Here is a 15,708-nt window from a genome sequence, read left to right on the forward strand (position 1 = left end):
AGAAAGACTAAATCCTTTATTGAACCGTTTCAGACACTGTGAGAAAAGAGCAGATGATGCAATGTATATTATGAGATTTTTTAAAGCTACACTGTGTGATATTTTTCCCCATCTAGTGGTGAAAAGGTATATGACCATCCTGTGAATAATACTTTCTGTTCCTCTCAATTTCGATTTCGTTTCAACTCCTACGGTGGCCGATTTAGTCATGGCTTCCAGTTCGACCTCTTCGGTGAGTGTTGCTTCAAGTGATGAGGTTACTTTTGAAAACTATTATATTTTGCAAATTATTTAATTTGCCAAATGATCTATGATCAAATTAATCTATGTAAAATAAATAAGTTTTACGCTTTCGTTATTTTTAACCATTTCATTGCTAACATCAGCTATCAGGTTCCCAGACAAATGCAAGCTAATCTTAGTAAAGGAACTTTATCAGTGCTATCGTTATTCTGTATATTGTCCGACATCACTAGCGTATGGCAAACAAATTATAATGCAATTAAAATATTAATCTCATGTTATCCGTCATAGAACACGGATTTATGTTATAAGGTAAACAATACTTTTTCATCATTGACGCGAGGAAAACTATCCTAGACGTCGTTCTAGTGTTATGCACAGCACACCATGATATAATTAGCCAAGCAACAATAAAACTTCCAATATACACAAATAGGCTGAATTAATATTACCTGTCGAGAAGAAAGCAGGAAACGTCAGCGTTCTTTTTAAAATCGTTGCTCCTCATGAGCTCTTTCCATCTTGGAAAGGCCACTCCAATATTTACTTTTGTCTTGTTGATTTGCCCGTTGCGTTGCCGTCTTAATTCTCTTTTCCGCTTCCTTGGCGACTCTGGCAAATATCCTCGAGAATAAGAGTGATCCTCCATCGTCATATAGCAGCCTCAAGCAATCCCCCTCTTCACATTCGACACGGTGCCATCGAGTGTTAAACGCGAAAGGCGAAGCTTGAATTTACGGTTATGTCCCTCTTTGGCTAATGTACTTTCAAGATGGAGGAGCAACATGGCGACCAGCATTCGAACCCCTCACCCGTTTGTATTTTCAATGGCATATTATAAACTTACGAGAATACTTTATTACTTAAAAGAAGTAAATATACATTAATGAGCACATATATTTTTGAAATAAATAAGTGATTTTAGCTAAGAATAAACTAAAAAATGTACACAGTGTAGCTTTAAAAAGCTTTTTACCTGACCTAAATGCATGCAAATCTATTCTAGGAGAATAAAATTAGGAACCTTCAAAATAGCGGCCTTTTAATAGAGGCAATTTTAAAAAGCCTTAGCGATGTGTAATTAAATTCTAGCTTCAATCAGAAATTTTCTTTAAAGGAACTGTATGTAAGAAATGTATTTCAATGAATCATAAAATGGCCCTGATATGTCACTAGACATTAATAAATCATGTTCATTTCAAATACTTCTATCACTGACAACAGTAGTCCGGCCAGGATATTGTCATTATAAAGTTGTTGTTGCAGCCCTCAACTGCTGTTGATGATGACATGTTGTGATTTGGCCTGAAGCTCCGCCCTCCACCTATCGACCAATCAGAAGCCAGTAGTGTTTCGGCATCCGGGTTGCCAGATCTGCTCTAGTTGCCACAGCTGCAGATCTACAAACGGTCTGCTGATCCTGCAGCCAATCTGGCAACCTCGAGTCAGGGGGAGGGGGAGGGGGATACACCGCTCTAGAGTAATTTGAAAGTGATTGCAGTCCCAGTTTTGGCCACAATCTTACATACACTTCCTTTAATAATTCTCAATATTAATTTGTATTTGATTGATAACTAATTTTAGTGCAAAAAAAAAAAAAACTAATTTGTCTGACATGCAGAACTGTCTTGTGTTTTCTGTAGCTGTGGTCTCGGGCGTGTGTGACGTGATGCCCGGACAGATCCCGGACCCCTCGGTGACGGCGGGCTCAGTGCCCAGTCTGGGCCCTCTCGTGGGCATTTCTGCCACCACATTAACCGAACACCTGAAATACGCCGACCTCTGCAACCTCGGGGCCATGCTGTCCCCGTTACATCTACTGGGAAAACTGGGCAAGCGAACACTCCCTATTAAAGCTGAGGTGAGCATCTTCATCCTTTAGATTAAGGGAGAAATGTGAGGATATCGGAAGGGAACAGCAGTTCACCCAAAAATTAAACTGATGTCATGAACTCCTCTCCCTAATGTCGCTCCACACCTGTAAGACCTCCGTTCATCTTCACACACAGTTTAAGATATTTTATATTTAGTCCGAGAGCGTATGCAAGTGTATGCACACTATACTGTCCATGTCCAGAAAGGGAATAAAAACATCATCGCATTAGTCCATATGAGACATCAGTGGGTGATTAAAGTCTCTTGAAGCATCCAAAATACATTTGGGTCCAAAAAATAACAAAAACTACTGGACTACTGCGATGATGTTTTTATTCCCTTTCTGGACATGGACAGTATAGTGTGCATACACTTGCATACGCTCCCGGACTAAATATAAAATATCTTAAACTGTGTGTGAAGATGAACGGAGGTCTTACGGGTGTGGAACGACATTAGGGGGAGGAGTTAATGACATAAATTTCATTTTTGGGTGAACTAACCCTTTAACTAGTAATCTACAGGAAAGCTAAAAAGTGGAGCTGTAACCTGCTTTAAAGCCACTATGATAGCAAAATTGACCGTTTTTATTTTTATGGAATATTGCAGTGTTTATTATAAATGATATACCGGTGCACGTCATTGTTTTAAATTCATGTGTCTCGTCATCTTTAATCAGAATAACTTCCCCTCCCTCTTACAGCGACATCTCTTCTCTTCTCTGATGACGTGTTTTTGACATCAGTCTCTAGACCCTGTAAACATCATGTGAACTCTAGAAAATGAAACATTTTCCAAGTTGTAAATGAAGCTTACAGATTATTGGAGTTTATTTTACAGATCTTATTTTAGTGTTACTTGCCATTGCTTTGTAATTATTTGTATATTTTACTAGCAATTACTGAGTGAACAATTGTTTTAAAGTAAACCCAACACCCATTTTTTTCCCCAGTGTATCAGCCAATCAGAAAGCTTGAAGGTGAACCTCTATCATTACAGGTGTGTGAGTTTAGAGAAGCACTGTGTGTTTGGGACGATTGAGCAGTTATGTTCGGTTCAGCTGTTTGTGCCGTTTTAAAACATAAAGGTGGTTGTGTTTTCTTAGTGTGCATACTTATCAAACTGCAGGGACTCCATCTAGTGGACAGAAAGTCACTGCTTCAATGAATCAGGCTCTACAAACCTTCAATAATGCTATCTAGTCCTACTGTATCAAGCTATTTTACAGTGACAGGTAAAAAAACACTCAACGTGTGCCTTACTGGTGATATATGGACTAGACCAGAGAGGGTGTGAATGAGGTAAACACAGGAAAACACACTTTATACACTTAAAGCTGCAGTCACATCTCTGCTAAGTCACACTTAACTGAATTAATGTCATGACTAAGTGGTAAATTGGTACTCATAAATATTCATGTATAAATATTGTACTGTAAATTATAAATATTTTATATAGAACTACTACTATTGGTATTGTATTAGTAGTGGGTTTTTTAAGGTGTGCTATAAAGAACGGTGCTAATGAAAGGCTTCGGACAGCAGCAGGTTTTCATTTTAGCCCTGAGATAATGACTGAACGGCTGCTAATATTACTGTAGACTGACTGAATGTGATTTATTAAAGAAGTTTGTGTTATACCCTCATATATGACTTGCATTATTTGTACTCTTAAACGACAAGCATTTCATTATCGGCATTCATTATGGCATCCGTCCATGCTCGGTTTATGTGATCAGCAAGTTCAGAGACTAATGTAGGGCTGCAACAACTAATTGATAAAATAGATTATTATCGATGATGAAAATCATCGACAACGAATTTGATTATTGATTAGGCGTGTCTGCGCGCTGTGCTAGGAAGCTACACTGTCAGAAAAAAAGGTACATTGCTGTCACTGGGGTGGTACCCTAAGGTACAAAACCAAAAAGGTACTAATATGTTCTTTTAAGGTACTAATTCGCACTCTTGAAGTACTGATATGTACCTTTTAAGGTACTAATATGTACCATTTAGGGGTGAGTAAGATACAAAGATGTACCTTTTCACTTTTGTACCTTAGGGTACCGCCCCAGTGACAGCACTGTACCTTTTTTTTTCTGAGAGTGTATAGTCATGGCACTTTACAGTAGTTAATAACACATGTTTATAGACAAAACGCCATTGTAAAATAGCGGAGGACACACAGTGAGCTGCTGCAGGAAAGGAACATGATACAAGTTATCCGAAACATTGCAGGGTGCGAAGTACGGGGGGGTTTGACGGAGTCTGACCCAACCAAAAGAAGGCTTGATCCCCCTGAAGGACATCAACATAAAATGCTGGGGGTCAAAGAAAGTAATCTACCTGTAATATGAAGCTTTACATATAAAGATACATTGGTAACACTTTACAATAAGGTTCATTAGTTAACATGAGCTATTAATGAACTGCACTTATAAAAAATGTATTTATCTTTGTTAATGTTAATTTCAACATTTACTAATACATTATTACATCTTGTTAACATTAGTTAATGCACCATGAACTAGCATGAACAGCTGTATTTTTATGAACTAACGTTAACAAATATGAACAAATACACCTTATTGTAAAGTGTTACCAATACATTTCTAGCTCTGACTGATTTGACCATAATTTTGGCCACCCCTGAAATGGTTAATACCATTAGCTTCACCTGAGCTGTTGAATTAAATACTCAAAGGCCCCGTTCACACTGGAGGCAAAAGTGGCCCAAATCTGATTTTTTTGGGGTCAAGTGACCAGGTCAGACCTCTTCAGAGGTAGTGTGAACACTCAAATCTAGCCCAGATCTGATTATTTCAAATCAGATTTAGACCACATACATATGTGGTCCTGAATCAGACCCAAATCTGATTTTTTCCAATGCGTCGCAGTGTGAACAACCAAAGCGGATTTGATGTGGATATGATGCGTATTTTACGTCAATCTATGCCGACATTTGTCACAATTATGCTCCGGCGAGTTAGCCCTAGACACAACAGACACAGACAATAACATTAAAAACTTGACTAGATATGGAGAACAGCGATGGAGCGAGTCAGTAGAGGGAGAGTGAGGTGTTAGACCTAATTAGTATATGGGGAGATACTTCAATTCAAGCTAAACTAGAAGGATCCTACCGTAACCGCTCCGTTTTTGAAAGCACACGAAATGGAAGAACGGGAACACAGAAAAACGTGGCCTCAGTGCCAAAGGAAGGTGACAAAAGGCCAAAATAACCAAGTTTGCTCTCTTTCTTTTCGTTCTTCTCCTCTTCAGCTCCTGCTCATTAATGTTATGGCTTCCATTACACAAACATGTTTAAATAAAAGTGAAAATGCTTACTTCCTCTATAACCTCCTGAACTTACTGCAACAGCGGCGTGCTGCGTCTAATGTCATTGATATTGTTCTTTTGTACATGCGGTTAGTTTTAAACCTCAAACAGTTCACACTGGAATCAGATTTAGGCCACATTTTAAAAGGTAATGTGAACAGCCAAACAAAAAATCAGATCTGAGCAAAAAAACTGAATTGAGCATTAGGACTTGCGGTGTGAAGTCCATTCAGGGATGTGCTTTTCTTGTAAAATGATGTTTAAAATGCACATACACAGTTCACTTGAATGATAATATTTGCCTCTTTAATGCAGAGGAGGCAATGCTTTCTCAAAAATGTGTATCCATATTACAAAAATATAGCAACGCAAATATTACAAAGAACGACATTAAATAGTGTATAAATCACTTGCTTTTCTAAAGTGACACTGGCCAACAGGGACACCAGCAGGTAAAGGCGAACCTCTCATGCCTCCCCTGAGCCCATTGACTTTGAACAGAGTTTTTTAAGGGGGATTGAGAATCAATAAGGATTGTGAGAGGTGGCAATGCCTCCAGCGTGCTGTGATTGGCTTATGATTGGTTCCTGCGATAACTCCTGCCTCTTGTTTTCATTAGATTGATTTTTTATGTGTTTATTAAACCACGAAAATGTGACAGCATTACGTGTAATTGGGACATGAATTTACGGCACTATGTATATGCACGCCACTATATATATATATATATATATATATATATGATATTTATGAGACCAGGAACAGAACAGTTAAGACACTATTGTTGGTGTATAGCCCATTATTGCAGGGCCTTAACCACCATAGACATTGAGGGGGACAAGTCTCTCTAAATAATTAGAAATGGCCAAATTGTCACCCCAATATTTTATATTGTTGATGCTGGTCTGCTGTACTCCATTACACACCACTCTGTGTGTTGCTAGGATGGCAAAAGTTACATTTTAAGGCTGGACAACGGTCAAACAGCGGCAGTCACTGTCAGAATGAGTGAGACGGCCAATCAGATCAAAGAAGGCGGGGCTTACTGTTAGCCCAATGTTAACCCTTTTTTGCTTATAATGTACAGCACAGCCTACATTGATACATGATTTATTTTCATAGGCTTTATATTACACATTGTTTGAAGGACAGTATTGGGTAGGATGTGGAATAACATTGTTCAAAATAATGTAGCATTTTTTTATTTAAATAATATTTTATTAGATTATTTAAAAAATCAACAGTTATCAGTATATATTCAGTTGCAGCCATAGACTTGATATTTCACTTAATTTTTGCGTTGCACAATTTAATGGCAAACAGTGTGGGGTTTTTTTCACTCTAGCCTGACGAATACTATGATTAATAAGTTTTAAAGGTCTGTTCTGTTTTTTTCTTTGTTATAGATAGCATATGTATATTAAACCCACCAGAATAATTATTAGCAGCACATTGGAATATTAACAGAACCCTTTCTATGGCTGTCACCTAGTGGTCAAAAATTATAAAGCTCTTAATAATGGCAGTTTGCAACTATTTTTTTTTCTTATTATACTCTTATTTATGTTTTAAATATTGCATGCAACTTCCTTGAATTTAACAGTGAATACTGAATGTTTCAAACAGGTTTACTAAAGAAATGAATTACTTAATTCATAACTTAAAGGGATCGTTCACCCAAAAATGAGTGTGATGTTTATCTGCTGACCCCCAGGGCATCTGAGATGTAGGCGTGTTTGTTTCTTCAGTCGAACACAAATGAAGATTTTTAACTCAGCCGTTGCTCGTATAATGCATGTCAATGGGGTGTGTTTCTATGAGAGTAAAAAACACACAGACATACGAATCCATATTAAACCCTGAGGCTCGTGACGACACATTGATGTCTTAAGACACAAAACGATCGGTTTCTGTCAGAAACACAACAGTATTTAGGTTATTTTTTACCTCATATCAGACAAATCTCATCTAGTATTCCCAGCGCCACTACTTCCGCTGAATAATTTGTCTGATATGAGGTAAATAAATAACCTAAATACTGTTGTGTTTCTGACAGAAACCGATCGTTTCGTGTCTTAAGACATCAATGTGTCTCCACGAGCCTCAGGGTTTAATATGGATTCGTATGTCTGTGTGTTTTTTACTCTCATAGAAACACACCCCATTGACATGCATTATACGAGCAACGGCTGAGTTAAAAATCTTCATTTGTGTTCTCCTGAAGAAACAAACACGCCTACATCTCAGATGCCCTGGGGGTCAGCAGATAAACATCACACTCATTTTTGGGTGAACTATCCCTTTAACTTGTAAGGAATTTTGTAGACTCATAAAAAGCATTTATTTTTGCTATTGCCAGAAAGATGAAGAGGAAGAGCGGAGGAAAAGAAGGCGAGAGAAAAACAAAGTGGCGGCAGCCAGATGTCGAAACAAAAAGAAAGAGAGAACGGAGTATCTCCAAAGGGTAAGTGGTGTAAAGCCTCAGTACTGAGAGTCAGCCTACAGTATTAAAGGGATAGTTCACCCAAAAATGAAAATTAGCCCATGAATTACTCTCGCTCACGCCATGCTAGGTGTATATGACATTCTTCTTTCAGACAAATACATTCAGTTACATAAAAAAATGGGTAACACTTTAGAATAATGGTCATTAGTTAACATGAACTAATAATGAACTGCATTTATTTATCTTTGTTAATGTTAATTTCAGCATTTACTAATACATTATTAAAATCTTGTTAACATTTAATGTTAATGCACCGTGAACTGACATGAACAAACCATGAACAGCTGGATTTTTATCAACAAATGTTAACAAAGATTAACAAATACAGTAACAAATGTATTGCTCATGGTTAGTTGATGTTAGTTAATACATTAACTAATGTTAACTAATGACAATTATTCTAAAGTTTTGCCAAAAAATGTCCTGGCTCTTCCAAGCTTTATAATGGCAGTGAATGGGAGCCCAAAAAAGTGCATCCATTTATTATAAAAGTGTTCCAACACACTCCAGGGGTTTAATAAAGGCCTTCTGAAGTGAATCAATGGGTTTGTGTAAGAAAGGTATCCTTATTTAACACGTTATTAAGTTAAATATCTAGTTTCCTCCAGACCGCCTTCCGTATTAAACTTACAAACTTACTTGTGGAGAAGGACCGATTCCAGACCTTGGGGGACCTGCGGAAGCAGTGGACTGAGTCTGGAGTAGAAACATCCAGAGCCGCCGTGCACAGGCGTGTGCAGGAAATGGGCTACAGGTGCCGCATTCCCCAGGTCAAGACACTTTTGGGCTACAGAGAAGCAGCACTGGACTGTTGCTCAGTGGTCCAAAGTACTTTTTTCAGATGAAAGCAAATTTTGCATGTCATTCGGAAATCAAGGTGCCAGAGTCTGGAGGAAGACTGGGGAGAAGGAAATGCCAAAATGCCTGAAGTCCAGTGTCAAGTCCCCACAGTCAGTGATGGTCTGGGGTGCCATGTCAGCTGCTGGTGTTGGTCCACTGTGTTTTATCAAGGGCAGGGTCAATGCAGCTCGCTATCAGGAGATTTTGGAGCACTTCATGCTTCCATCTGCTGAAAAGCTTTATGGAGATGAAGATTTGGTTTTTCAGCACGACCTGGCACCTGCTCACAGTGCCAAAACCACTGGTAAATGGTTTACTGACCATGGTATTACTGTGCTCAATTGGCCTGCCAACTCTCCTGACCTGAACCCCATAGAGAATCTGTGGGATATTGTGAAGAGAAAGTTGAGAGACGCGAGACCCAACACTCTGGATGAGCTTAAGGCCGCTATCGAAGCATCCTGGGCCTCCAGAACACCTCAGCAGTGCCACAGGCTGATCGCCTCCATGCCACGCCGCACTGAAGCAGTCATTTCTGCAAAAGGATTCCCCACCAAGTATTGAGTGCAGAACTGAACATAATTATTTGAAGGTTGACTTTTTTTGTATTAAAAACACTTTTCTTTTATTGGTCGGATGAAATATGCTAATTTTTTGAGACAGGAATTTTGGGTTTTCATGAGCTGTATGCCAAAATCATCAGTATTAAAACAATAAAAGACCTGCAATATTTCAGTTGGTGTGCAATGAATCTAAAATATATGAAAGTTTAATTTTTATCATTACATTATGGAAAATAATGAACTTTATCACAATATGCTATTTTTTTTAGAAGGACCTGAATAGCCTACAGATACATGCAGAGTTATCTCATTGTATTGCAGAACAAAGGTGTGAGAATGCAATAATATTAAATAGTAAGACAAGTGTGTGAAGCTTTTAGTCCACTTGGGCCCTGGCCCTGTGTATACAGTTACCTGTCTCTGAGTCCAAAGTAAAGGAACTTGTAGAAGGGTTTCGCCGAGCCCATGGCATCCCTCAGTGCATCAGCGCTTAAAGCCATGGTGTGGTTTTGCGTTTTCATGTAAACAGAGATTTTTTTTTAAACCGTTTTTGTGTGGATTGTTTTTTAAAACTGAGGAGGAAAAACTCTTGTAATAAAAATACCCGTGTACGTGTGGACTAGGCCTCAGAAGGCCTTTATTAACCCCTGGAGCCGTGTGGAGTACTTTTATAATGAATGGATGCCTTTTTTTGTGCTTCAAATTTTGTGCGGTCATTCACGGCCATAATAAAGCTTGGAAGAGCCAGGACATGTTTTAATATAACTCTGACTGTGTTATTTAGAAAGAAGAATGTCATATACACCTCAAATGGCTTGAGGTGTATGCTTTTCTTACTTAATATTTTTGTCTTGTTTCTAGTCCAAACATCTAAAAATTCTTAAAACAAGAAGTATTTACTAGACAAGTAAAAATGATTGTCTTGTTTTGGGAAAAAATAACTCAAAATGAAGAGAGATTTTGCTTAAAATAAGATAAATTAATCTGCCAATGAGGTAAGAAAAATAATCCTAAAACAACATTATTTTACTTACCATATTTCAGATTATTCAGTTTATTTTAAGTTTTAAGTTTATTTTTTCACAAAACAAGACGGTCATTTTTACTTGTCTAGTAAATGTTTCTTAATGTAAGATTTTTTAGAAATGTTGACAAGAAACAAGACAAAAATACTGTGTAAGAAAAGCATTTTTTGCAGTGGGGTCATGTCTTAAACTCTTCTGTTGAAGGAATCCGAGCGTCTGGAGATGATGAACTCGGAGCTGAAATCACAGATCGAGGAGCTGAAGCACGAGCGGCAGCAGCTCATCCTGATGCTCAATCGCCATCGGCCCACCTGCATCGTGAGGACGGACAGCCTCAAGAGCCCTGAGAAAGAGGAGGCCGAATGAGAAGGAACCACACATTTCCATGTTACTGTTTACAGGCCAGCTCCTCTCCAGCTGGCTGAAGCACTTGGCTCGAAGCACTTGGACATTTAGAGGAAGAGAGGACGACGTTCTCTGACCTGCGACTAAACAAAGCAATGAGAGGAACACACCGATGGCCTCAATACACTGGGCCGTGTGTTAAAAACTTTTATGGGATTGTTTTTCTCCTGTAAAACTGTTTCTTTGCAGTCATAAAGTGCCTTGTTTGTTTTAGTCCATTTAGGAAAGAGTTGTCTGTTATGAATTCATGAAAACACTCATCGCACACCATGTTAACTGGACGATTCTTCATGGACTGTCTCAACGTTTATTCACCGTTTGCTGCCTTTTTTTTTTTTTTTCTGACGCAGGCGTCATGTATGCACATATGTATGAACTGTTTACATCTTGCCAATTTATTATAGTTATCTACTATATATATATATATATATGATTTTTATACTTCCTGTACATGGACTTATCACTAGACGTGATACATTTTATGCAACAAACAATTTCATAACCTCTATTTCTGTGACTTATTAAATTTGTTGTATAGCTGTGAAAACTGCAAACAGTTATTAAACAAGTGTTTTCCAAATGTTATTTTGCCATAATCAAATATGTTTTGAGTTGGACAACCTTTTGTACTCTGACTATGTCAAATTCTTTTGCAAAATGTGAGTTTCATTTATTTTTAAAAGAGAGTACAAAACAAAACAACACATTTAGAACGATGAGCAATTTCGAACTGTTTTGTTTACCTTAAAACCTGCAGTTGGTCAAAATCATAATCAAATGACTGGATATAAAGGAAGACTGATTACTTAAAGGTGCACTATGTAGTATTTTTGCAGTAAAATATCCAAAAACCACTAGGCCAGTGTTATATTTTTTGTTCAGTTGAGTACCTACAATATCCCAGATGTTTCCAAATTTGTAAATTGTGAGAAAAGTGCTATTTTACCTAAGGACCGGGACGTGTCAGCATAGCGTTTGAGCGAGTCGCCTGTCAATTGCGTCATATCTGCGCTACCCTCGGTTTCGGGTTTTATTTGGCAGGAGCGCTTTACTCTTAGCAGTGTGAACAAGTGAACGCACGGAGTAACGTCATAACATCATTTTAAACACACTTAAATGTATCTAATATGATAAACAGAGCTGCATTACCTCATAATCATAGCCGGAAGAGCGGATCTGTGCAGGCGCCCGGCGACTGTGTCCCGTCCCGGTATTTGCGAGGCGGGTATTTGTTTAACAATCGCTCCAGCGGCTGTGCTCAGCTCCTCAACACTCGGTCCTGCTCTGCTTTACACTACAGTAACGTTAATAACCAATCGCTCCAGCGGCCGTGCTCAGCTCCTCAACACTCGGTCCTGCTCTGCTTTACACTATAGTAACGTTAATAACCAATCGCTCCAGCGGCTGTGCTCAGCTCCTCAACACTCGCTCCTGCTCTGCTTTACACTATAGTAACGTTAATAACCAATCGCTCCAGCGGCTGTGCTCAGCTCCTCAACACTCGGTCCTGCTCTGCTTTACACTATAGTAACGTTAATAACCAATCGCTCCAGCGGCTGTGCTCAGCTCCTCAACACTCGGTCCTGCTCTGCTTTACACTATAGTAACGTTAATAACCAATCGCTCCAGCGACTGTGCTCAGCTCCTCAACACTCGGTCCTGCTCTGCTTTACACTACAGTAACGTTAATAACCAATCGCTCCAGCGGCCGTGCTCAGCTCCTCAACACTCGGTCCTGCTCTGCTTTACACTACAGTAACGTTAATAACCAATCGCTCCAGCGGCCGTGCTCAGCTCCTCAACACTCGCTCCTGCTCTGCTTCACTACAGTAACGTTAATAACCAATCGCTCCAGCGGCTGTGCTCAGCTCCTCAACACTCGGTCCTGCTCTGCTTTACACTATAGTAACGTTAATAACCAATCGCTCCAGCGGCTGTGCTCAGCTCCTCAACACTCGGTCCTGCTCTGCTTTACACTACAGTAACGTTAATAACCAATCGCTCCAGCAGCCGTGCCCAGCTCCTCAACACTCGGTCCTGCTCTGCTTTACACTACAGTAACATTAATAACCAATCGCTCCAGCGGCTGTGCTCAGCTCCTTAACACTCGGTCCTGCTCTGCTTTACACTACAGTAACGTTAATAACCCCATTCATGATTTCTGCCCGAGTCCTATTTTCCAACGGCTGTGAGCTGAAGACCACATGTCCAAAGATACTGCCCTCAAACTTTGCGTCATCAAACTACGCCTTTGTTTTGAAAAGGCGCCCTCCAGTGGATGGAAAGTTGCATAGTGCACCTTTAAAGTTGCACTATGTAACTTTTCAGTCAGCTAGAGGTTGCCTATTCAAAACAAAGGCGTGGTTTGATGACGCAGAATTTGAGCGCAGTATCTTGGGATATGTGGTCTTCAGCTCACAGCTGGTGGGAAAGAATTAGATTAGGAAATCATGTTCATGGATGCGGTTATTAACGTTACTGTAGTGTGAGGCGGAGCTGGACCGAGTGAATGCGATACGCACCTTGCAAGCAGCAGGACTTTTATTATGACGGGACACAGTCATGGTCGCAATTAGTTGGAAACATTTGGATATTGTAAGAAATCAGCTGAACAAAATATATAACAGTGGTTTTTGGATATTTTACTGCAAAAATACTACATAGTGCACCTTTAAAATGTAACGCAATATGGGGAATAAGTTATTTATTGGCGAATATGCCTAAATGAAAGAGCCAATCGTTGATTAGTAACGATTATGGTTGCTATAGAAACAGGCAGTGTTTTGTCATGATTGGAATTGGAGCATTTAGAAATGTAATATATGAGACAGTTGATGTTAGATTTCATTGGTGATTTCATTAACTTTAACTGTAAGCTTGGCGAACAGTTTTGGATAATTTTATGTCACCCCATTCAAAGAGATACTCAGTGTGTGCGTCTCAATCAGCTCCCTAGTTCAGAGCAATGAGAACAGTGGTCTGACTCCCTGATCAGTGCCCTGACTACTATAGGGAGCTGATTGAGACGCACCCACAGCTGCACTTGCATTCCGGAGAGGAGCTTCAAAGATGGCCGCCAAGTGAAATGACTTGTCTTAAAGGGATAGTTCACTTTAAAATGAAAATTCTGTCATCCTTTACTCACCCTTAAGTTGCTTCAAACCTGTATGAATTTCTGTCTTCAGCTGAACACAAGGGAAGATATTTTGAAGAATGTCAGTAACCAAACAGTTAACTGGAGCCATTGACTTCCATAGTATTTTTTTTTCCTACTATGGAAGTCAATGGCTCCAGTTTACTGTTTGGTTACTGACATTCTTCAAAATATCTTCCCTTATGTTCAGCTGAAGAAAGAAATTCATACAGGTTTGAAGCAACTTAAGGGTGAGTAAAGGATGACAGCATTTTCATTTTAAAGTGAATTATCCCTTTAATAATATGGGGTACAGTATAGGGGAAAAGGCCCCCCTGTGTAACTTTGCAATTAAAGTTAAATGTTTCTAGAATAGTTTTCAGTAATAATGACATAATTTATATGAAAAATATACAGAGTTTTCATGTTATTAGATTTTTAAAGGTGCCCTAGAATGAAAAATTGAATTAACCTTGCCATGGTGAAATAATAAGAGTTCAGTACATGGACATCACATACTGTGAGTCTCAAACACCATTGCCTCCTACTTCTCGTAAATCTCGTGAATCAAAAACACCACGGAAAAATATGTGCTTCTCAACATAAACCCAACCGTGCCCCAAGCATTTGGGGATCATTTATATGCATGCCCCCAACATTTGCATCTGTCCAAACATGTTCATTGTCAGGCGGAAATGGCAAAAACGGCAGCTCTCATGAACACAAATGTCATGTTCAGGCTGTGCAGGAGATGGGAGGACTTTTCATATGTCAAAAGTCATGGTTGAGGTTTATTATAATCGGATACCACAACAATTTATTTCAAGATAGTTCGTTTGTTCGGCCCATTTCAAGCAAGCTTCGCTCAGCGTCTTAAACTGAAGAAAGTGGCAACTATATTCCTGCAAGCAGTAAGTAGCGATTTATCCACTTATTGTCTGTTTAAACAATTTCTGATTAAATTGAAAGTTTCTTAGAGAGACAGCATTGTCTAGATGACACAAGATGCTAGTACAGTAACAATAGGAAACTCCAAGTACCATACAAAACTAAATAGTGTGTCTAATCACAAAGGTTAATATTATTTTGTATTACAATTTTTTTTTTCACCATATAAGTTAAAACGACAGTCATTTGACAAGGCTATTCATTTTGTAAAAATAAAAGTTATATATTTATATTTTTGAGAACTGAAGTATGGTGTTTCCTATGATGTTTTTGCCTGTTTGTATTTCAGATTAGGCTACATCACAGTCACTGTTAGCCTACATTGTGACTAACGTTATATAAACATGCAATATCGTTGACATTTTTTTTTCATAGGGCTGCAAATGGACCTGTATCTGGACAATTTTTTCCCTTAAATAAGCCACATACCCTCTATATCAGAGAACAATTTAACATATTGTTTCAAATCATAGGACACATTTAACAAAAATGTAATTCGTACAATTTAATTTGTACCATGGTGGGGTAAAATGCCCCCCACTCTGAATGAAAGCAGCTTCATTCACATGTTTACAGCAAAATCAGAGTACAAGCATGTTTTAGATTAAAATTAAAAAGACACACCAAAATAAATATGCTGAAAATAAACCTTTAAAAATATATTGTTAGCTGATGCTAACTGGCTGGCTAACTAGCTAGCTGATGTTAATATGAGGTAATTTTTAAATATAAAGTCTAAATATTTTTTATTCAACCACCTAGATTACATTGGATGGAAAGACAAAGAATGTGATGTTCAGAATATACTGTAATTATGATAGTGGGAAGCGAT

General features: G+C 38.6%; 1 protein-coding gene across 1 annotated transcript in view; it reads left to right on the forward strand.

Annotated features, from left to right (window-relative positions):
* jdp2a (Jun dimerization protein 2a) overlaps positions 1-11,219 on the forward strand; it is a 32,110-nt gene extending 20,891 nt beyond the window's left edge. Inside the window, exons 2-4 of the mRNA XM_067456269.1 lie at positions 1,887-2,104; positions 7,816-7,920; positions 10,595-11,219. Coding sequence (XP_067312370.1) covers positions 1,887-2,104; positions 7,816-7,920; positions 10,595-10,756 — 485 coding nt within the window. The 3' untranslated portion in view covers positions 10,757-11,219. The remainder of the gene's footprint in view (positions 1-1,886; positions 2,105-7,815; positions 7,921-10,594) is intronic.
* Positions 11,220-15,708: the final 4,489 nt, after the last annotated feature.

The sequence above is a fragment of the Pseudorasbora parva genome, chromosome 10 (genome assembly GCF_024679245.1).
Source record: "Pseudorasbora parva isolate DD20220531a chromosome 10, ASM2467924v1, whole genome shotgun sequence".
NCBI classification, from domain to species: Eukaryota; Metazoa; Chordata; class Actinopteri; order Cypriniformes; family Gobionidae; genus Pseudorasbora; species Pseudorasbora parva.